At 46.8% G+C, this 23634-nt stretch overlaps 1 protein-coding gene and 1 long non-coding RNA gene across 14 annotated transcripts in view; one reads left to right on the top strand and one right to left on the bottom strand.

Annotated features, from left to right (window-relative positions):
* The window catches only part of MACROH2A1 (macroH2A.1 histone), a 90684-nt gene that overhangs the window by 59409 nt on the left and 7641 nt on the right, over window positions 1–23634 (top strand). For 3 of the 12 annotated variants that reach the window (XM_066343926.1, XM_066343927.1, XM_066343928.1), the window contains 4 exons: window positions 5591–5701; window positions 13647–13746; window positions 20197–20286; window positions 22785–22959. In XM_066343926.1, coding sequence (XP_066200023.1) covers window positions 5591–5701; window positions 13647–13746; window positions 20197–20286; window positions 22785–22959 — 476 coding nt within the window. Of the gene's footprint in view, window positions 1–5590; window positions 5702–6467; window positions 6668–13646; window positions 13747–15426; window positions 15518–20196; window positions 20287–22784; window positions 22960–23634 lie in introns of those variants that run through there. The other 9 variants (XM_066343933.1, XM_066343931.1, XM_066343932.1 and 6 more) reach the window with 7 other exon arrangements.
* LOC136377318 (uncharacterized) lies at window positions 7948–22825 on the bottom strand. 2 transcript variants are annotated; one of them, XR_010746278.1, is made up of 3 exons: window positions 22762–22825; window positions 22072–22283; window positions 7948–8710 (listed from the first exon to the last, which is right to left on the bottom strand). It is a non-coding gene; the product is annotated as an uncharacterized lncRNA (long non-coding RNA). The 2 variants fall into 2 exon arrangements; XR_010746279.1 differs by lacking the exon at window positions 7948–8710 and adding an exon at window positions 15525–15820.

Raw genomic sequence — 23634 nt, 5'->3', positions numbered from 1 at the left:
TTTTACAAACAGCGTGGACACGTTTTCAGTTATCAACTGCAGCTATTGTCTATGCTACAATGCCTTGCTTCAGCACACTTGACCACAAAAATAATGGTGGTCAAACAAAATAATTGTTTGACCATGGGTGCGCACTGGCAAACTCCGCCTAAAGGAATGTGGGTTTCACATCGCCGTTAAACGTCAAACCGTTCATATCGAGTACAGACAAATACAAAAGTTGTAAATCTTTATAATGGAATTTTTTAAAAAATAAAGAAGTATCGCAAATCCATTTGACCAATTATTGGAAGTTAACCCTAGATTAGTCACATGTGGAATTCTTTTCCGCGTATTACTATCTTCTTTTTTGTTTGTTTTTTGTTTTTTTGTTTTGTTTTTTGTTTTGTTTTGTATTTTTCTGAAGTTGGAAATAGGGAGGCAGTCAGACAGACTCCCGCATGCGCCCGGCCAGGATCCACCTGGCACGCCCACCAGGGGGCGATGCTCTGCCCATCTTGGGGCATTGCTCTGTTGCAACCAGAGCCATTCCAGCATCTGAGGCAGAGGCCACAGAGCCATCCTCAGCGCCCGGGCCAACTTTGCTCCAATGGAGCCTTGGCTGCGGGAGGGGAAGAGAGAGACAGAGAGGATGGAGAGGAGGAGGGGTGGAGAAGCAGATGGGCGCTTCTCCTGTGTGCCCTGGCCGGGAATCAAACCCAGGACTTCTGCACGCCAGGCCAACACTCTACCACTGAACCATCCAGCCAGGGCATCACTATCTTCTTAAATATCTCGATTTCCAATAATCAAAGTCGCTTCCACTTCTGAGTAGCTGAGATTTTAAAGTAGCGGAGAATATTAAAAATTTAATTGCGGACCACATAAACTCATTACACGGGCCAGATCCAGCCTGCAGGCCATATGTTGGCCATGCCTGGGCCAGGGCCTCAATCTTTCCCTTTATGTTTATCCATATCTGCTTTATGTATATAGGTGCTTCTAGATTGGGTGTATAGATATTTATGAGTTATGTCTTCTTTTGGATTGATCCTTTTATCATTATAAAGGGATATAAATTTGTTTCTTGTTATATAGCTCTTGTTTTAAGTCTGTTTTTGTCCGATATAAGTATTTCTACCCCAGCTTTTTTTTTCTTTTCTTTCATTTATATGAATTTTTTTTTATCCCTTTTGGTCTAAAATAGGTCTCTTATAAGCAGCATATACATGGGTCTCGTCTTTTTATGTATTCAGCCACCCTCTGTCTTGAGAGCATTTAGTCCCTTTATATTTAATTATCAATAGGTATGCAGTTTTTGCCATTTCATTGTTTTTGTAGTTCTTTTCTGTTCCTTTCTTATTCTCTTGCTCTCTCTTCATATATTGATGACTTTATATAGAGCAATGTGTGTATTCTTTTCTATTTTTTTAATATCCCTTGTGGATTTTGGTTTGTGGTTACCATGTGCTTCCTATAAAGAAAGCTATGTTTATAGCAGTCTATTTTAAGTTTTTGGTTGCTTAAGTTGAAACAATCTATATGCACCACCGTTTTTACTCACCCTCTCCATATTTATGCCTTTTTTTATTGTTTTATTTTAGTGAGAGAGACAGAAAGGGAGAGAGATGAGAAGCATCAACTCGTAGTTGCGTCACTTTTAGTTGTTTGTTGATTGCTTCTCATATGTGTCTTGACAAGGGGGCTCCAGCCAAGCCAGTGACCCTTTGCTCTAGCCAGAGACCTTGGGCTTCAAGCCAGCAATGTTTGAGCTCAAGCCAAGGACCATGGGGTCATGTCGATGTCCCCATGCTCAAGCCAGCAACTGTGAGCTCAAGCTAGTAAGCCTGAGCTCAAGCTAGTGACCTTAGAATTTTGAACGTGGAACCTCAGCTTTCCTAGTTGATGCTATATATCCACTGCACCACCACTGGTCAGGCATGTTTATGTTTTTGTCATTATTTTTTGCTCTGTGTGTGTACCCTCTAATTTATTGTTGTAGTTACACATAATCTTCCTACTTTGACCTTTTAACCTTTGTACTAGCTTTATACTTGGCTGATCCACTATTATTATGTGTTTGCCTTTGTGAGAATTTTTTTTCTTATATTTTCTTATTCATATTTCTGATCTTTTCTTCTTAAGAAGTCCCTTTAACATTTGTCATAATACTCATTTAGTGGTGATGGACTATTCTTTCTTTCTGGGAAACTCTTTACTATCTCTTTTGACTCCAATTGATAGCCTTGTTGGATAGTGTGATCTTGGTCGTAGGTCCTTGCTTTTCATCAACTTTGAATAGTTCCTGCCAATACCTCTGGCCTGCAAAGTTTCTGCTGAGAAATCAGGTAACAGTCTTATGGGAGCTCCCTTCTAGCTAACTGCTTTTCTCTTGCTGCTTTTTTTTTTTTTCATCTTTGGCATTTTAATTACAATATGTCTTGGTGTGGACCTCTTTGGGTTCATCTTGTTTGGAACTCTACTTCCTGGACTTGTATGTCTGTTTCCTTTGCCAGGTTAGGGAACTTTTCAGTTATTATTTTTCACATAGGATTTTCAATTCCTTGCTCTTTCTCTTCTCCTTTGGATACCCCGTGATCCAAATGTTGGTATGCTTGATGTTGTCCAAGAGGTCCCTTAAATGGTTTTCATTTATATTTCTCTTTGCTGTTCTTATTGGTTGTTTCCTGCTACCTTGTATTCCAGATTTCTGATTTGATCCTCTGCTTTATCTAATGTTCTGTTTTGCCTATCTAATTAATTCTTCATTTCATTTATTGTATTCCTCATTCTAACTGGTTCTTTTTTTTTTGTATTTTTTCTGAAGCTGGAAACAGGGAGAGACAGACAGACTCCCGCATGCGCCCGACCTGGATCCACCCAGCACGCCCACCAGGGGCGACGCTCTGCCCACCAGGGGACGATGCTCTGCCCCTCCAGGGCATCGCTCTGCCGCGACCAGAGCCACTCTAGCGCCTGGGGCAGAGGCCAAGGAGCCATCCCCAGCGCCCGGGCCATCTTTGCTCCAATGGAGCCTTGGCTGCGGGAGGGGAAGAGAGAGACAGAGAGGAAGGAGGGGGTGGGGGTGGAGAAGCAAATGGGCGCTTCTCCTATGTGCCCTGGCCGGGAATCGAACCCGGGTCCCCCGCACGCCAGGCCGACGCTCTACTGCTGAGCCAACCGGCCAGGGCCCTAACTGGTTCTTTTTTATGGTTTCTATCCATTATGTAAGTTGTCATTGAGTTCACCAATTTTTCTCCTAAGTTCATTGAACATCCTTATAATCATTGTTTTGAACTCTGTATCTGGTAGATTGCTTGCCTCTGTTTCATTTAGCACTTTTTCTGGAATTTCCTTCTGTGCTTTCATTTAGTACATGCTTCATTGTCTCCTCACATTGGCTGCCTCCCTGTGTTTGTTTCTACATATTAAATAGATCTGCTCCACTTCCCAATCTTGGCAGAGTGACCTTATGTAGTAGTTCTCCTGTGGGGCCCAGTGGCACTGTCTCCCTGGTCACCTAAGCCAGGTGTTTCTTGTGTGGGTTGTGTGTGTCCTCCAGTTGTAGAGCCTTGATTGCTGTGGGCATAGTGGGTGGGACTGGCCCACAGGCTGACAGGCTGTGAGGACTGGACGTGACAACAGTAGAAAAGTTCTACTTTCTTGATTTGCTTTTGCTGAGTCCTCACTCAGGAGTCACGAACTTTTTGATAACAATTGAGGAAAGGGAAAATGTTCAGTGTCTAAATAAAAATTGCCATTGTTCCCACTGTCTTTACTCTACAATGTATCTGAATGCAGAAAATCCCAAAATGACTCAAAATAGCCATTTTTAATACAAACCCCATCTTTAATCAAAATATATAAAAGGCTGGGAAAGATGCATTCCTCAGAGAAGAGTGGCTGTTCAAGGAGACCTAGCATGAAACTTTGACCATAGACATAGATCACTCTTGGGGCAGATCAATTTTAGGAAAAGTGCATTAGAAAGTTGAGAATCTGGAAACTGATTAAACCTCTCCATGCATCATACCCCTTGAAAGGCTCTTGGGAAGCCCAGGGTACACATACTTCAGACTGAATGATGATCACATGCCAAGATCCATGCCCACAATGGGGCTGGCGCATCTCCAGGTAGACCAATGGGCTCACCAATAGCCACTGTAGCAATCCTTCTTCAAGGCAGTTTTTGTTTGTTTTTAATTAATTAATTTATTTTGTGACAGAGATGGACAGATAGGGACAGAGAGGGAGAGAGATGAGAAGTATCAATTTTTGTTGCAGCTTCTTGACGGGGGTTGGGGGTGGGGCTACAGCAGAGCAAGTGACCCCTTGCTCAAGCCAGAGACACTGGGCTAAAGCCAGCAATGTTGGGCTTCAAGCCAATGACCCCGCACTCAAGCTGGTGAGCCCACGCTTAAGCCAGTGACCTTCGGGTTTCAAACCGGGGTCCTCTGCGTCCTGGTCCGATGCTCTCCACTGTGCCACTGCCTGGTCAGGCCAGGCTGGTTTTAATGAAGGAGAGTGGGAGAGTCTTACCTCCTGCACCAGGGAGGGTTGGAAGATTATGGTTCTTGGGCTGCTTTTTAGCTCTGAAAATTTAATGCCCTAGCCCCCTGGTCAGCAAACTGCGACTCACGAGCCACATGCAACTCTTTGGCCCCTTGAGTGTGGCTCTTCCACAAAATACCACGTGCAGGCGCTACTTCAATAAGGAATGTACCTACCTATATAGTTTAAGTTTAAAACATTTGGTTCTCGGCCCGGGCCGGTTGGCTCAGTGGTAGAGCGTCGGCCTGGCGTGCGGAAGTCCCGGGTTCAATTCCCAGCCGGAGCACACAGGAGAAGTGCCCATCTGCTTCTCCACCCCTCCCCCTCTCCTTCCTCTCTGTCTCTCTCTTCCCCTCCCGCAGCCGCGGCTCCATTGGAGCAAGGATGGCCCGGGGCTGGGGATGGCTCTGTGGCCTCTGCCTCAGGCGCTAGACTGGCTCTGGTCGCAACAGAGCAACGCCCCAAATGAGCAGAACATCACCCCCTAGTGGGTGTGCCGGGTGGATCCCGGTCGGGCACATGCGGGAGTCTGTCTGACTGCCTCCCTGTTTCCAGCTTCAGAAAAATAAAAAAAAATAAAAAAAACAAAAAAAACAACCATTTGGTTCTCAAAAGAAATTTCAATCATTGTACTGTTGATATTTGGCTCTGCTGACTAATGAGTTTGCTGACCACTGCTAGAGCAATTTGTTTCCCCCCTCAAACTTGAATAGTGTACAGATATCTAGAAAGAAAGACTTTAATTAAGAGACACTAACTTGGTCTAAGCTATGAAAATGGTTCTGTACTAAATTATCACAGTAAAGTTTTGCCCCTGAATAGCTAATTTGTTTAGATGATGAAGTGCTGAAAATAAAATTTAACATTTTTCATAGAATTCTTGGACTTCAAAATAAGCCTGCAGCCCCACTTTGAGAAAACTGACAAGTGCTGGTGGTTTCGTTCCGTTTTCTCTTGAGTATTGTAGGCAAGGCCTATGAGCTGCTAACTTGTTTGAAAAGCCCCCATTTGTGTGGTCTCTGCCTGCGCGGGCCCATACTGACTCTTCTGTTTGTACAAGAAGAAGCAGGGAGAAGTCAGCAAAGCGGCCAGTGCTGACAGCACAACCGAGGGCACGCCCGCGGACGGCTTCACCGTTCTCTCCACCAAGAGCCTCTTCCTCGGCCAGAAGGTAGGCAGATGTGCAGCCATGGTCTGCTCTCAGGGCCTGGGAAAGAGCGGTACAGGCCACCTCTACCAGCAGGGAGCCTGGGGATTCCCAGAGGTCACTCTCGGTCTCGTGGATGAGGGTGGAGAGAATGGGAGGGTATTTTGGAGGGGCCCTGAGAGGGCCGTGGCACAAACCCTGGGAGAAGACTGGCAGGCGGGAGGAGGAGTTGGTGGTGGAGAAGAGGGCAGGGCTTCTGTGGAGGTCAGGACCCCAGGTTAGTCTCTGGAAGGAGCTGCTTATGTGGGATAACCTGGTCATAAGGCTCTGGCCAGAAGGACGATGAGCCCAGTCGTTGGGGGGGGGGGGGCTAAAGGCTGAGCCCCTGATCTAGGGGGCGGGATTGTTTCTAGAGGTGTAGAAGCGTGCCCTGAGCTACCTGATGACTCTTCCAGCCAATTGTTGGGTTTTGTTAACCATGGGCAATGTATTTTCAGCTGGCCCAGTGATGCAACTTTGCCAGGACACCATGGTTTTGTAAAAGATGATTCATTTTTGTTGAAAATAAAAATGATGCATAGGCTTGTTAAGACCTGAGAATGAGAGTTAATTTTTTTCTATTAACACTAAAAAGGGGGGATGGAGAACGAGGGAATTAAACTTTTCTTAATTTAAAGGCATGGATTTGGCCTCCCTGGTAAATTGTGTCTGGGTTGAATGTGTTTAACAACTTGGTTCTGAAGCTGCATCATTTTTAAAACCTCACTGTCAACTTTCTTTTTCATCTCAGTGACACAGTCCTCCTGCTCACGTCATTCATTGCGGTGCTCCTCCTCCCTCACCCCTTCCTGTCACTAATCACACTCAGGCTCTCGTGATGCAGTTCCTGTGGACTCTGCTCCGGCAAATAACCATTACAGTTTATACTTTATAACCATTATCTGTATTTTGTATGCATTTGTCAAAGGAAAAAATAATCTTAAGATTTAGGGCTTTGAAATATTAAAAAAAAAAATTTATATATTTAAAAATTTTCAACTCAGCAGTGCAGGCAACCACTTGGGTCTCCTTGCACATCCTTTAACATGTCCTTTGGGTAATAAATATATTGAAAGTTAATGTGACCTGTCATCCAGATTGCTTTAGTGTGAATGAAAGTGTGAAACCCCTGTGGTTAGGAGTAGCTCTGTGCTTCAGATCCCTACTGCAGCCCATCAGCCAGGACTTGGGGGCCTGTTCAGCAGGTAGGCCAGTGCAGCCCCTGGAACCACTCTTGCCCTCACTCTTTCCCCTGCCTCACCCTTGGGTGCTCTGACCCTGGTCTCTCACTTTCCAGTGTTCTTGCTACCTCCTTTTGCTACTCCAAAGCCAACTTCAAATCAGAACTCCTCACACCCTTCACTGGATAAACTCAGATAGTTCCAAAATTGTAGTACTCAGCCCTACAAATGGAAATTTCCCCCTTGATCTTGGCTTGGGGCTCTGCTGTACGTGAGCCCTGGAAGCAAGGGAGCAAAGGCCATAGGTACCTTGCTAGTTCCTCTGCAACCACGCAGTGCTTCTTCTCCATCAGGGCATACCTGGTCTCAGGACCAGGAGCCACAGGCACGAAAGTATCAGAAAGTACAAATCCAGCTAATACTGACTGTGACCCACTCAGGGTTGGGGACGGGAGAGTCCAAAAACTATAGAGAAGTATTCGATACTTTAATCATTTACAGACATGTCATCTAATGTTATTTAAGACATAGAGCATAGAGGAAAATGGAAGAAGCCGGTTTGATAAATGAGGGAGACTCTAAAAGATTGGTTGAGCTAGAATCCAGTGTAGAATGATCAACTGTAAGAAGGGGCTGCATGCAGAACCAGACGGCCACCTGCCTTCTTTCTCAGAGCATGTAGTGAAGTGTTAGTGCTGAGAGCAAAACACCCAGCTGCCACAAGACTGTCCTTTGGTTAAATGTGCTCAATGACCAAGACTCCCACATTCTGGATGAGGGACCCCAACTCCAGCGCTGCAGATGACCTTTAGTAAAAGCCCCCCCCCCCCTTATTCTGCAGCATCACAAAATAAAGCAGCACTTCAAGTCAGCCTGGGCACCCATGTTAGAAACCAGTGCGCTAGCAGCCCTTCCTGGAACTGTGTCCCTCCGCACAGCAGGAGATGGAGTGTTTATAGTTTGGAGCTTTTGAAGCAGTAATTTTGGCACTTTATTGACTATTACTGTCAGGTGAAAGTCATGTCATATAGCACAAAAGGGGCAAGAGTCACAAAACTGACATGAATTTTTATACAAAGCACAATAGCATTTTGCACAATAGCATTTTAAAACATTATTTACAGACATTAATTTTGACTTGGATTTTAGGGAATGTTTCAAAAAGGGCACTTGAGAATGACTGTATGGTATCCCGTGTCCTACAAGTCTTATTTTTCCACCTGTGACAGTGAAACCAAGGCTTGAATATTGCAAGCAGCTGGGGTGGAGAAAGGTGATACTGTGCTCCCCACAGCTGTGTAAGGCATGGTTGCTAAGCTACTCAAAGGCGAAGCCGGCCGGGCGTAGGAGGCTGGGATGTAATTGTTGATGAGGAATTTCACATACTAAAGTCTCAGGAGACATTACCTTATTACTCTCTGATTTTACCCAGTGTTCACACACATCATTGAACTGTTCTCAAAAACTAAACAGTGCTGTGAACCTGAATCAGCTAAAAGAATTTCTTTAGCAGTTCAATGGAGATTTATAGCCTATTTTAAGAGAGATATAAGCCTGATTATTTTATTTTCCAAAAAAAGACTTCCAGAGTGTATTTCTATAAATCTGTGTGTCAGTGGTAGTAAATGATATAGGCTTCCTGGTGGGGTCAGTATTATTTGAAGCAGCTGGGAAGGGAGTGGAAGAAGGTGTGAGTCCTTATGCCTCCCTAATTGTCAGATGGCGGCCTCACCACTGTAGGCCACTGAAGGCAGTGGTGGCGTTCCATGGGTTTTCTCCCTCAGGTCAGACACCTCCTCCTGAGGCCGGGAAACTGTAAGGAGAGAAGCAGCTCTTAAAGCAGCAATGAGGAGGAAAGGGCTGTTAGCCCTTTCCACCCTGGGACTGACAATTGAGTTCTGAGCCAGTTTAGGAAACTGACAAAGCCACTAACAGTGGTGACTCAGTTCCTGGGCCTCCAGCAGTGCCTACATGTATCCTTATCTTTTTAGACATATTCTAGCTGGAAACATACCAGATGCCACCACTAGATCTAAGGCTTCTGAGAAATTCAGGCCAGGGATCTGTGCAAGGTAGACAGCATAGTACAGATGAAGGAGCCCTTTTATCCCAGGGGCAAGGACAGGAGGGTGGGGTCTAGGTGGGCCACAGAGAAAACATGGTTCTTCAGGAGGAATTTAGAATCAGTTCTATGGAAGACATTACCCTTTCCAACCTCCTTAGTTTAGGTAAATTTGGGACAGGAAAAGGTTGTATTTTAGGTGACTAGCACAGGGAAATAAGACCGGTCAGTCCTTACCTTCCTTGTCCATGTAAGGGAATGAAAGACACCAACAATTGACAATTACAGACTTGACTAACCACACCACTCATATAATCATTAACACTTTAATTTCTTAAAATTGAATTTCTGACCATATTATGTAAAAAAAAAAATAGGATTGTACCATTTCCTATAGACAAGTAGGTCATGTCAAAGCATTCTTTCTGAATGTCCATCTAGTACAGGGGTCGGGAACCTTTTTGGCTGAGAGAGCTATAAACGCCACATATTTTAAAATGTAATTCCGTGAGAGCCATACAACGACCCATGTACATTACGCATTATCCAATAAAAATTTGGTGTTGTCCCAGAGGACAGCTGTGATTGGCTTCAGCCACCAGCAACTATGAACACGAGTGGTAGGAAATGAATGGATTGTGTAATACATGAGAATGTTTTATATTTTTAACATTATTTTTTTTATTAAAGATTTGTCTGTGAGCCAGATGCAGCCATCAAAAGAGCCACATTTGGCTCACGAGCCATATATTCCTGACCCCTGATCTAGTAGCTCCAAGCCACCAGCTCCTTCCCTTCAAAGGCAGGCCATCTCCTGATGTCCCTAAGTAGTGGGTGCCAACCTCCCTTCCAGGATGGCCAGTATGGCTCTGGCTGCCTCAGGTCTAAGACAGGCCTGGTTCCTGAGCTGGCATTTCCATTAGTCCTGCTTTCAGGGAAGGGAGGGATGTTCATTTCATGTCAGAGTTATGCCATGATGTTGGGTGTTCAGTTACAACTCTGTGTGCCTACAGAAACCTGAGCACTGTCTTAGGCATTGTGTGGCCCTCAGGCAGGAGGCAACCCCACACTGCCTTCAGGGGGCTGATACTCTTAACAAGTTTACATCATGAGTAGAGAATGGGTATTAATGTGGATGTAATGACTTAGAGGTAAGACTTGGATGCTGTGAACATCAGAAGTGGCTACAGCAGAGCCAGCAGAAATTGGGTCTCATGGTGGAAGGGGTCTTGAAGGACACTTGGCTAAGCCAAGTGGGACCCTCTTCTGCTCTGTAACTGGCAGTACCCTTTGGTCACTCCTTCCAGTGGCCACCAGTTTTCACAGATATACATTCTCTATGCTATGGTTTAAAACAATTTTCTATCTTTCACAATGCTGAGACAAAGAAGTAGTCTCTTTATTCAAATTCTAAAATCATTAATAACCCTCTTCCCTCCCAGAAAATCAGATTGAATTTGACAGTTCTCACAGCTTAGCAGAAATCTGGTTTCCCAGCCTACAAGTACCCCTGTGGTCCTGTGCTACTGACAGCCACCTGCCTCTTGGCTGAGAGGTCTAGTTGGATTTGACCCTGGGTGTGGTAGGGGGGCCCTGGGACCTCCTAGGACTAGATAGCTCTCCAGTCCCTCCCAGACCTATTCATGTGTGTCCATTGGACATCACATACTTTGCAGACATGCACACATGCCCCATTCATACTCCATGCTCATGGGTTTTCTTCTCCTGTCCAGGGGAGCTACCATATTTGTTCATGATCACTTCATGATTGGCTTCTGCCCACTGATCCAGCCCGCCCAACCCAAGCTGATTACTCCTTAGTCTTTCCAGAATGTCTGATGCAATTTGTTTCCTTCCCTCCCTATTCCTCTCCCAAGCAAACATCCACACACAGACCCTCCCTCACCCTCAAGCACACACTTTATAGTTAAGAGGATTTTTTAAATATATATATTTGTATATATTTAATAGCAGCAAAGCTGTGTTGTGGCTTAGCCTGACCCTGAGGACTCTGCTGAGCCTAGTGCAGGGGTCCCCAAACTACGGCCCATGGGCCGCATGCGGCCCCCTGAGGCCATTTATCCGGCCCTCGCCGCACTTCCGGAAGGGGCACTTCTTTCATTGGTGGTCAGTCAGTGAGAGGAGCATAGTTCCCATTGAAATACTGGTCAGTTTGTTGATTTAAATTTACTTATTCTTTATTTTAAATATTGTATTTGTTCCCATTTTGTTTTTGTTTTTTACTTTAAAATAAGATATGTGCAGTGTGCATAGGGATTTGTTCATAGTTTTTTTTTTATAGTCCGGCCCTCCAACGGTCTGAAGGACAGTGAACTGGCCCCCTGTGTAAAAAGTTTGGGGACCCCTGGCCTAGTGCATAGCAGAGCATAGTGGGAAAATCAGGCATGGGTGAATGAACCAGCACCTGGTTAGCTGGGAATCCCCATGCTGGGGCAGGCTCCATGAGATGCAGCACCCTGTGCTTCCAAGAGCCAGGCTGCTTCCGGGCAGGAGGGAAGGCCCGTCAGGGTGCACTGGAGATTCTCCGAGAAACTGGAGTTCTGTTGGCATCCACTCCCTCACTTCAGCAAAGCCATGAGCCTCTAGTTTCCCCAGGGAGCCTGTTCCCCCAACAAAGGGTGCTTCTCCTCAGGTTGTCTCAGAGGCTGCTGGGGTCCTCCCGGCAAGTTGAGCCAGAGCCTAGGGAAATCGCTGGTTTTCCAGTGAGGCAGGTGGATACAAATCCAGAAGCATCTATACACTTAGGAAAAAAATGTGTATTTTAAGGATTTGAACACAGTCTTTAAACAAAGGAATCTCCTAGCTGTTGCTCAGGCACACCGCTGCAAGTGCAGCGTTTGTTGTTTCTCCTCCCCCTGCAGCCTCCTGCCACTTTCACAGTGGGGCTTGTTTTTTCTTTTCTAATGAGGAGACTGCACGTTGGTTTGAGTTTCTAGACAGAATTTGTTTGAAGTCAAATGCAATACTGACATGATATAGGAATCAAACCTCTTTCCTTGTCCTGAGTCCTGAATGTTCACTGCCTTACCCCGAGACTCCATCTGTGCCCACTTATACCTTCTCCCTGATCACAGCAGTTAGCACTCTGACCCTGATGCTTGTCTGTGTCCTGTGCCTCTGCACAGGCGCTAGGGCCTTGTGCTCCCAAGAGCTTAGCTGTATGAGATTACCATTAGTGGGCTTCCTTGGGCCCCACAGATTGGGGTGGCCCCTCAATCACCCTGCAGTGCTGGGCACCACACCACGGAAGGTCCAAGTGGAGAAAACTTGTTTCTTTCTAATCTTTTGAGTCTAAACTAAAACTTTGACCACTGCCTTGTGTCAGGGAGTAGCCAGAACCCTTACTGGCCATGTGACCAAATTTACTTCCACAACAGCTTTCTCATAAAAGATCATGACTTTCAGTCTAAGCTGGTCCCTTTTTTGAGAATATACTGACTGCATCTGGGAATCAGAAATGTGGATTTCTATTTCTAATACTTCTAGAATGTCAAGTTTTGTTTTCAGCAAAAGAGCCCCAGAAATTCAGTAACTTGAAGCTCAGTTGCCAAGAGCCTCCCTGCCAGGTATCCTTGGAGTGAGAGCCTGGACAAAGGGCTCCTGCCCCACTCACCCTGTGAGCTACTGTCAGCTCCGCAGCCTGGATCTCAGGTGGTAAGGGGCACCAGCTGCTCTGTTAGGAACTGTCACTGAAGAAGAAGCATCTTGAGAGAGACAGAGCAAGCCAGTCTAGCTTTGAGGCAGGCACTCAAACCTAAGAACAGGAAGGGAAGGGTATATATAGGATACCAGTCCTGAGCCAGCTAATTTCATTTCCTTTGCCCCTCTCACAGTTGAGTCTAGAACTTGGGATTGCTCACATACTGAGGGTTGCTATGGCAACATAACAATGGGGAGAGGGACATTCTGGAACTCTTTAGAAAAAGCCAGTTGGTTGGGTACTCATAAAACTCACTCAAGAAAAATGCTCAACCCATTGAGCCTCAGAGTAACCTCACCAACAAGGTGAAAAGCATTTAAAAGACACATTGTCTCCCTGGAAAGTGATGTTTTCTTCCTGGGTTCCTCCAGACCTTCAGCATTGCATGACTAGTGTACATGTCAGATTAGATGTTACTGAGCAACAGACCATTCTCCTCCTTGCCGCCCCTGAGCAGGGCAGGGGAGCCAACCAGTAGTCACAGTAATGGGACAGCCTTAAAGACCCATGGCCACATGAAGGAGAATGGCAGAGTTACTAGGGGTTCACCAAACTAGCTGGGACTTCTGCACCATCCCAGCGTGCAAAGAGGGCAGTCATGCAGCACCCCACCCAGCAGTGAGCACTCTGATTCGGGCTCCTGACAGCTGCTTTTCTTTGGGTCCCAGATCACAGGTTCTTTTAAAAGGGTGGTGGATCCACCAGGCCAATATGGTTCATGTCTCTCTTTTGCCCTGAGTATCACCCAACAGGTTCTGGACCCTCAGGCTAGCTTGCTTCCTTTCAGCATCCTGAGTGACATTTGCGTCTTTTGTTAGAAATGGATTCATTTTAGCCAGTGACTCCTGATTCCCTTTGTGCCCAGTGCACTTGAAGTGTTCACTGCCCTTCATCTGTGTCCCAGGGTTCACTTCTCTTGAATTCCTGGCTGTCCTGTTATTTCCCACCTCGTGCTTTTCTTTTCAGCTGAACCTTATTCACAGTGAGATCAGTAATTTAGCCGGCTTTGAGGTGGAGGCCATAATCAATCCTACCAATGCTGACATTGACCTTAAAGATGACCTAGGTAATTGGGGATGGGGTTTGGTGTCACCAGCTGTCAGATGAAAAGTTATGGAACCCAGAATTTAGGCTCTTCATCTTCTCAAACTTCAGATGGTCAAGCCAAATTCCCAGATCCAAGATGAATGTCTGGGTGTAGACATTGAATGTCCACTTACTCAGAGCCATTCCAAATGGAAATGACCTGACGGTGATTCATTAAGTGCAATTGGCTGCCTTCTTCCCCTTGATTGTAAATGTGTTGCCATCTAAATTCTCTTCCATAATGATCACACTGACTGCTGGTTACTTGGGGGGGATTTTTTAAAAATGTGTTTTGTTTTGTTTTTTTCTTTTTCTTTTTTTCAGATTGGAAAAATCTCAGGTAACTACAAAATGATAGTTTCTCCATTTAAGCCTTAATTAGAAGTGACACTCGAAGTCAGAGAGCACCGGGGCAGGGAGGCAGCCGCAGTGCACACTCAGGCTGTCTAATCTACCAGCAAATTGGTTTCCCCAAAATTTACCAGCTATTGTCACTTCTTCAACATTGTTTTACAGCTGAAAACAGTATATGACCGAGTGCTGTCATGAAGAATTATTTGGCTAGAGGATGCTAGTAAACAGAAGGGCAGTATTCCTTTCCCAGGGAGTTCCTACAGAAGACAGCCCTGCCCCCGCGCCACGGGGTCTCCCTCTCAGCAGAGTGAGGCTTCTGAGCCAGCGATAGTGGCCCCTCAGGTGTCCCCCCCTGTGCTTCATCTTTGCACAGAGGAGCGGTCCCCTGTTGTCTTAGCTGTGAGCCTCGCCAGGGCAGCAGGCTGGCACATGTCTACGCCAAGGTGGCCTGATCCCTGATGCTGAGTTCCGCGCATTCTGTGTGCCCATGGCTCCCACCATCATTGCCTTTGTAAGGCAGCAGCTTCCCTGCCTGGGAGAGGGGCTGTGCGGGAGCCCGGCCGCCCACACATATCTGGGCACATGGCAGCTGCGCCACAAGAACCAAGGCTCATGAACACCCTGCTCGAACTTGTTTTCTAACCGCCTTCATCAGATGCCACAAGCTAGAAAAAGCAGGGATTCTATCCTATTATATGTAAAGTACAGTACATAAAAATAAGATGACCTAGAATAAGAGGTAGGCTTAGAAAAATATTTTTACTCCTTGAAGGGGAAAATCAAAGGCAATCCTCTGTGCATACCTCTACTATTTTCTCGGTTTTCAAAGCAGTGTCTTAAAGGTAGACGGACTGATGAATGTTACCAGAATATTATACCTGGGAAGTTGACTGCTGCTGAAAAAATGGAGAAACTTATTGTTTTGGTTGGCCTGATAATCCACTTTTTTTTTAAACAGACACCATGTTTAGTAGTCTTTTCAGTGGGGTGCCAGTTTTACAGGTTTTTGAGAAGTGAAATGGGACATTCATTGTTTTGTTATTTCTTTTAGCCTTTGAAATGATCTCATGTGTTTGTTTCTCTTTTTTTGGTACATGTCATTCAAATGTTAATTTCAACATGTCACATTTGATATTCCTCCTCCTCACCCCCATCCACATGTGCGCACACCTCGTGGACTGGGCCCCTTGGGCTTCTATGTTGGAATCGACCAGGTAGGCCAGCCCTGCCATGGGGCGTTAGTGAATGTGCCTGTGCGTGGGTCTCGGTCCAACACAGTTGATATACATTTGTTTACCTGTTATAGTTGCAAGTTGTACAGGCTGACATTGCCTCGATCGACAGTGATGCTGTCGTTCACCCGACAAACACTGACTTCTACACCGGTGGTGAAGTAGGTAATGCCTAGCTGGGTGCTGCCGAGTGTGTGTGTGCATGGTCGGTTGGCCGCCGCAGACAGCTTGATCCTTTGACAGCTATGCAGGCTGCATTCATTTCACACTTCCAGCTGTCCTGACCTTCCCAAGGTCTCCCATCCCCGGGTCATGAACATGAGAAATACGGCTAGCTGTCGGCAAGGTGCATTGTGCAGCTCACAACCGGGCACTCTGCTGGTTTGGAAACTGGTTCAGCAGCCTCATTTCCTCATTTGCATCACGAGGCACAACTTTGATGGAGACTGGGTTCATACATAACTTCAGCTGCAAGGGCAACACAACCAGATTGGCCCAGTGGCATCCAAGACCACTTCTGTGCCCTCTGTGGACCAGACACACAGGGATGGCTGTGCACAGGCCTCTGTGCCCCCGCCCCCACATCTCTCGCTGTGGCAGAAGCACACTCATTCCTGATAATAGCCTTAGTGGCTCAGGTGCCCACTGGGGCACGTTTAGAACAGTCTCCCACACTCAGGGCTCCTAAGATCTTCCAGGAACAAAAATTACCTCATTTTGATGTGGTGTCTGTAGACCACTCTTGAGAAACACTCTCCTGGACCCAGAAAGCCCCTTCCTCCCCCAGCAGCTGACACGCCTCATCAGTTGGCTCCTGGAGCTAAGTAGCTGAGGGCGGGTGGGCCAGAGAGCGCTCGGTGCTGCCGCAGTAGTCTGGAGGGTGCCCTGCTTTAAAAATGTGCCGAGGCGCTTATGCAATGAGGCAGCCGTGCGATGGCAAGAGGAGCACAGTGTTGGAGCTAGGCATAACGGGCTTGAATCCTGACGGCGCCATTTACTGCTTATGAGACCTGGGCAAGTCCTTACCTCCCTGATGCCTTGGTGTCCCTATCTTAAAAACAGTGGTAATAATGAGAATTATGTTAAATAACGTAATAAGCAAAGCATCTTGGTTTGTACTGGGCTTGTGATTGGTGCTGACCGATGGTCTTGCTCTCATGTGTGATTTTTAAAGTAGATGTGTTGGTCACGAGAGGAGCATTCTGAGTGTAGATTACAACACCAGCTTCCAGAGAGAATGCAGACATTCCTAATAATGCCAGGGGAGGTCATCTTGAAGAATGAGGCTCTCAGGGTCTTCACAGGCGGACTGGACACTGGGGGTGCAGCAGTGTAGCAGCCTGGCTGTCCAGCTGCGCTCCGTGTCCCTGGCAGGCCTGCTGTTCACAGGCTGCCCAGCCACTGTGCAGTGTGCTCCTGGCTCTCCTGCGCATTGTGAATCGCGGACATGGATGGAGAGACAAACTGGGTGGAAAGTGACGATTCACAAGTCTGCCAGGCCAGAATGAAATCAGGCTGTAGGTAAACTCCCCTTTGACAGGGTTTTGGAGGAATTTAAGAGCGCTTGGTCAGGCAGCTTAAGAGAGAGAGAGAGTTCCTTTCTTAACCAAAGGAAAACTTGGTGAGAGGGAAATAACTTATTTGGAGGAAAATGAACAGCTAAGGACTTATCTTTCAGCCAGGAGTGACCAAGGCCTGGGTTCATCCTGCCATCCAGGACTTATGGTGAAATGGAAATTGTGACACTTTCTGAGTAAAAAATATCTCACCTGGGCCCAGGGAGAGGAGAGCTGACTGACCTGCTGGGCCCTGGGAGGCCTGTGTTCAACAGGATTAGCCATACTAGGGGGTAGAGCTAGAGGCTTTCAGAGTGTCACAGGCAGTCAGCTGTGTCCCATCCCCCCCCCCCCCCCAGGAACCCAGCCCTTCCTGAATAATGACAAAGCTAATGCTTTTCCCTCTGGTCTGCTTGTCCTCAACCCACTAATATGCACAGGGTAAACATATGACAGCCTCATTGACACGTAAGTAATTTGGGTCCAAGAACTGGCCCAAGGTCACATCACTTACTGCCACTGTCACAGCTGGACAAAAACTCAGCAGGGCCAGCAGCCTGACTGGCTGAGGAGGAAAGACTGTGCCATGACCAGAACCCAGGTCTCCTAAGCCTGCCTCAGTGCTTTACTCAGTGAACCTGTCCAAACTAGGACTGAGCCCGAGTTCCTTTATAATGCCAGAGCAATGATCAACCAGATTCACCCATGTTCTCAATTGGTTCCAGCTCCCGCTGTGGTGTGAGAGGGGGAATGAGGGAACTAGGACCTAATCGCTCCATTTCTCATATTTGGCATGAATTCCTGAGTCCCAAGACTGCTGGAAGAAGGAATGCGAGTGCAGGAATGCTTAGCCCCAGTGATTAACTTACCCATCAAAGTTCTTTCTAACAGTGAAATAGACCACAGGCTTAGCCTGACATTTGTCCAAGCCTAAATTTTCGCTTAGGCTGTTTTGAACACTGATACTTATGCCTGCTTTCTAAGCATGAAATAATGTTCTCATGGGAGTAACACATGTTTATGCTTGGGGGCAAATAAGCCAATTGCTTTATGATTAACCCTGAAGTTAAGCCTAAAAAGCAAGAGTCTCACACTAAGAGTGTTGACAATCCAGTCGAAATGGGCCTGTTTCTTGTTAAAAAGTACACGTGTGTCTACATGAACATGTGCATACATATGTGTGTGTAGGAGTCAAGTCTGGACTGGGTGGACTGCCTGCAATCTAGGGTTTAGTTTTAAACTTGGGAAATGCTATGTGTATTTTAACTTGTAAATTTCACTTCTAATTAAAGCAAGATTTAATTATAAGTAAAAATTTTAAAGTAATCACTCTTCCTAAGATAAAGCACCTTTAAGTGTAAATCAGCCCATTTTCTGAAATATTTTGTAGTTTAGAGAGGAGTTGGTGGTACTAAGTGATATGATACTGATTTTATTTCCCTACCAAATTTCCCAGCTCTCCCCAAAGAGTAGATAGGATGGAGACTGAGCCCCTGAAATAGTCCTGCCTTGAGCACGCTTGTTCCTGTCCTCAGCTGGAGTCTGGGTGAGGAGGGAAGGCTAAACCAGGTGCCGCTGGGCTGCAGCATTTGGGATCCAGTGGATTCATTTTTTCAGTTTCACTGATATTTCAGACGAACCTGTAGGCAGGCCTCACTCACCTGGGTTGTATCATCAAAGCCTCCACTTTCTGGTGGGCGGGGTCTGGCCACAAGGCCTGACCCTGCTTCCTCAAACCCATTCAGTCATTGTCTCTGATGCTGAACTTTGTCAGAAATACTCAGCAGTTGCTGCCTCTGTCACTTAAACACCTACTTCACTGCTTTCCAAGACGGGAAGGCATAGGGCAGTCTGGGCTAATGAAGAGGGATGCTGGATGCCACCCATCCCAAGTTAATCTCTCTGATTGCCAAGGCCGTCTCCTAGACAGCTGAGGGCTCCTGTGGGCAAATGGCCTACTGGTCACATTCATTCATGCACCCCAGACTTCCTATAGTTAGGTGCCTTATAGGTTAGTGCCTGCCCTAGGCCCTGGGACTGTCTTATGAGTAACAGTGCCCAGGCTGTCTGATTTCCCTTCTAGAAACTTCCTGGGGTCAGTTAATCCTCCAGAACAAGCATGCAGATGAGGCTGGGTCTCTAAGAAAACCAGCCTTAGTTGTTACAGGGAGACTAGAGAAAATATGGCTGGTGCATTCCAATGCACCCTGACTGTCCCGTCCCAGATTTTGCCAGGTACACCTTGACTTTTCCAAGACAAATGGTGAATCTTAAGGGGAGTATTTTGTCCTCTCATGAGGAAAAGTACTTTAAAATGTGCAAAACTGAGGAATCAGAGCTTAGGGAAGACCAAGACCCCATTCTGGCCAAACTATAAAGGCTGATGTCTCTCATTTTGGTTGCTGTCCCTTACAAGACATTTAACCCACAGACCTTACCCGTGTTGGGATCTTGTTTGAGAGCTTGGCTTCCATAGCAGACATTGATTATCAAGTACCGTAATGCACAAGAAAAAGAACTTCCTCCCTCCATTGGATTAAAAGAAAAAAGTCTGACCTGGAACAGTGAAGTCATCCTGCTTTCCAAACTGTGATATAATACAAACTCATCTCTAAGCTCTGCTTCTGATGTTCTCCTTTACCTAAAATGATTCTAAATCTTAAGTGTGATTAAGAGAATTTTGTCTGAGGCCATTTCTTTCTTTCTTTCTTTCTTTCTTTCTTTCTTTCTTTCTTTCTTTCTTTCTTTCTTTCTTTCTTTCTTTTTTTTGTATTTACATATGTCAAAGCTGCAAAATAGGAACTGAGCATGGTAATAATGCTGGTCCAAAGGTGGCCAAATCCAAACGCTTTCTCCTGGGCCCGCTGCCAGGAGGGGAGCGCGCTGCCTGATAGGAGCACGGTATGCTTCTGCTGAAACCTCCTTATTGGCCGGTTCTCCCCAGAGACAGAGAAGACAGTCCAGGGGAGGTATCGGCCTAGAAGTCAGCACCAGCTGGTTCCTCCTGCCAGTATAAAGCCCATAGCATGTGCTCCCAAGAACAGCTACCTCCCATCTCTCACATCTCCGGCTCATCGTGGGTCTGCAGTACTAGAGGGTCTGGTCGATGGTGAATCCCTTCTAAATCTCACTCATGTGACTCAGCCGAGGCTTAGCTCCTGTTTTGCAGCCACAAGGAAATTTAGCTGGTCAGATCATATAAAGTCTTTAATCACCTGACATGCTAAGTGTCTGTGTGTGCCCTGAGACACCAGAATGGCAATCTGACCTCACCCTGTTCTTGCCTAGGAAACACGCTGGAGAAGAAAGGTGGCAAAGAGTTTGTGGAAGCTGTTCTGGAGCTCCGGAAAAAGAATGGGCCCTTGGAAGTAGCTGGAGGTAAGGTCAGGAGGCACGGGGCACCTGTGGGTGTGGCACACAGAATTAGGGAAACCATCTTATGGGACAACATGGAATTCAGATGTGGTAGTGCAAATGCATCTTTGGAATGGAGGCAGGGGAAAGCCTGTTGGGTTTACAACTTAGACTTTGATTTATTGTAGACAGAGGAGGGGGAGAGAGGGAAGTATTCATTTGTTGTTTCATTTAGTCGTGCATTCATTGGTTGCTTCCTGTATGTGCCCTGACCAGGGATCAAACCCTCAACCTTGATGTTTCGGGATGATGCTCTGACTGAGCTAACCAGCCAGGACCACAGCTTAGACTTTTGTCACATGCAAATTGTCAGGAGAGCTATATGGGTTGTGAAAATTGCCTTTCCAATTTTTTTCTTTATTAAAATAGCTTCTAAATGTTTGATGTCTAGACCTTAAATTTTGAGGAATTATAGAAGCCAAGTTTGGCAAATTTAAGATCTGAGAATTAGAGATAGTGATATGGAGCCATCTGCAAAACTGCTGGTGAGAGATGCAAATTAATCCTTTTTATTCAGCCATCTGTGTTTTTAATGGGAAATGTAAATACACAGTTCTCACTTGCCAATCACACCTTTCCTGAGCCGGGGACTCCGATGCGGGAGGACAGTGCTAGGGACGACAGGCAGAGCACTGCTGCCGGCCTGGGCTTTGGAATTTCGGGAGGGCAGAGGCCTCCTGAGGGCCTAGGAGTCCGGACAGTAGCTGAGGCCGGCTCAGCCCACAGCTGTGTGATGCTGGGGCTGCCATTTCCCTTCTTACTAGACGGTCCCCAATGCCCATTGTTTTGAAAATGAATCTTAATGAAATATGGGCATGAATGATTAATTAGCATATGATGTCCACACAAGCCCTTCCTCAGAGGATCCCTCCGTACTAATCCCTTGTGCCCAGTGACTACACATGACCTGCCAGCCTGAGCTAGCTCTGGGGCTGGTGGGAATAAGAGCATGTCATGCTCTCTGCTCTGCCTGTTGCTTTGCATACAAGGGACATGGCATTGCGTGGGGACACAATTCTCAAACTCCTCCAGCCAGTTCCACCTGGAACAAGAAAGGACACACTCCGCATCCCTGGCCAGGGGCTCCCGGTCCTTCTCAGCCCCTTGCCGGCACTCCCCTGAACCAGCCCAGGGCCCTTCCCTGTGGGACTCCAGTTTGAGCCTGCTGGTGGCCCTGGTGCTGCCATGCACCAGACTCAGCAAACCCATCAGATTTAGCGTGGTTAAGGATATACTGGTTTGTTTTAACAGCGAAAACACACTTTGCTCTTGATTATAAGATTTACTTTAGAAACGGTTTTAAAATATAAAGGTTATAAAATATAACCCTGATCCACTGCCCGAAGATAATCACTGTTAACATGTTTTACAGTCTTTTTCCATGCATAGTTTATTTAGCAGTGATATGCATGGACAGACCAATGAATTAAACCCCTACCTAGTCTTAGGTTTCTTTGGGCCAACACTTCAGCCCAGGCTGCTCGAACCAGTCAGTAAGCATCGCTAAAGACACAGACCTGTGACTCTTGGTTCAAAGCTGTTTCTCCTGCACTGTGAGATACCACAAATCACTATTTTTCAGTAGCTACTGGTAACATAACCGTAACACCCCTTGGACAGTGCTGACTGGCGTTCCTCACAAAATGGGTTTAGGACACACTCAAACCAAAAAGCTTGGAAGTCTTTCTGTCGCAGTGCTGTTGGGACATTCATGTGCTCCCGTGTGGAAGCCTGGCAGGCAGCACTCACCAAGTCTTTGGCCCGAGAACCACCTTGTTTGCATCGCATCTTTGGGGATGGGAATCCTGACATGTGCTCTGGGAAACACTTGCTTCCATTTCTGATGGGTAGCAGAGCCAGGGCCAGGGTCTTTGATCTGACCAGGGCCAGAGGCGGAGAGCGGGTCGCTGTGGAAAGGTGCAGCTGGAGGAAGACCCTTCTTGGAGGAGAACAGTTCCATCCTAGAAACAGAAAGGAAGGGGCAGCAGACATGCTAGTTGGGCTGCTTTCCTAACAAGTTTGTCTTGAACTGTGTCTGGGAGATTTATAGCTACATTGTAATTATATGCGCGTGAATGCACTTGAGGAAAGGAGTTCAGAGACTCCAAAAGGCAATTAACATGAGGCTGCAAACATTCTGACACATTGAGTCAAGTTAGATGGTTATGGCTGTGCTTTCTGGGAGGGTAGAGGAAGGGTGGCTTGGCTAAAATTCCTCATGGCCATGCCAACTTTCCAAGGCTGGGGCTTCGCTTGGCCTCCCAGAGTGAAAAGACTAACTGATGAGTAGTTTCCAGCCCGAGTTTAAATTGGAATCCAGGCTCGGTGGGCAGCACAGGCCACCGAAGGCCCAGGAAGGTGCGCTGTAGCTGGACAGTGGGTCTGTGTTTGGCATCTAGTGCTGTGTGCTTTACAGAGGGACAAAACTCACAAACTCACTGTTGTTGTCTCGTCCCCTCCAGCTGCTGTCAGTGCAGGACATGGCCTGCCCGCCAAGTTTGTGATCCACTGTAACAGTCCAGTCTGGGGTGCAGACAAGTGTGAGGAACTTCTGGAAAAGACAGTGAAGAACTGCTTGGCCCTGGCAGATGATAAGAAGCTGAAATCCATCGCGTTTCCATCCATTGGCAGTGGCAGGTGAGGGCCCCGGCTTGTTACCATAGCATTCACAGGTGTATTTCTTGGCATATTGAACCCATAACTGTGGAGCTCTGACTGTGTACAAGGTCACCTGAGGCTGCTTTCAAACACTTGCCGTAAGCTAGGCCAGAAGAAGGGACAGTTGAAGAGATGTAGTGAGACAGGGAGCCTGAGAACAATATAGAACTTCTGTTGTGACAGCAGGTGTCATCACATATGATAACCTCTGAGTGTACTGAGACCATCGGAGATGATGGCTCAGAGCGCGAGCCCTGGAGGACAGAGGAGGTATGGGGCAGGGGTGTCACTAAAGGAGCACCCCCCCCCCCATTAACCGGTCTATGGCTACCTTACAGTTCTGTCCCTACACCACAGCATTCTGCGGGCAGAGCCCCTGCCTCTCACCTTTGTCTCCCCAGCGTCCTTCACCTCCCCAGACATGCTTGCTCTTCCTCTGTCTCTCCGCCCTGCTAACAAGGCCATGGGACCCGCTAGCCTGAGTGGGCAGGAGTGTGAGTGTGAACCGGGGCTGGGCCTACACCACTCCCAGCCTTCATCATCCCCAGGTGGGTTTGCAGCTGCCCCTCAGACAGCCCAGAGAGCCAGCGCTGGAAAAGTGTCCTCGGTCAGCTGATGGGGCCGGCTGGGCTACAGCCACCCCACCCCCAAGTG

This window comes from Saccopteryx leptura, chromosome 6 (assembly GCF_036850995.1).
Source record: "Saccopteryx leptura isolate mSacLep1 chromosome 6, mSacLep1_pri_phased_curated, whole genome shotgun sequence".
NCBI lineage: Eukaryota > Metazoa > Chordata > Mammalia > Chiroptera > Emballonuridae > Saccopteryx > Saccopteryx leptura.
The sequence above is the reverse complement of the archived record's forward strand: the minus strand, read 5'-3'. Positions and strand labels throughout refer to the sequence as shown.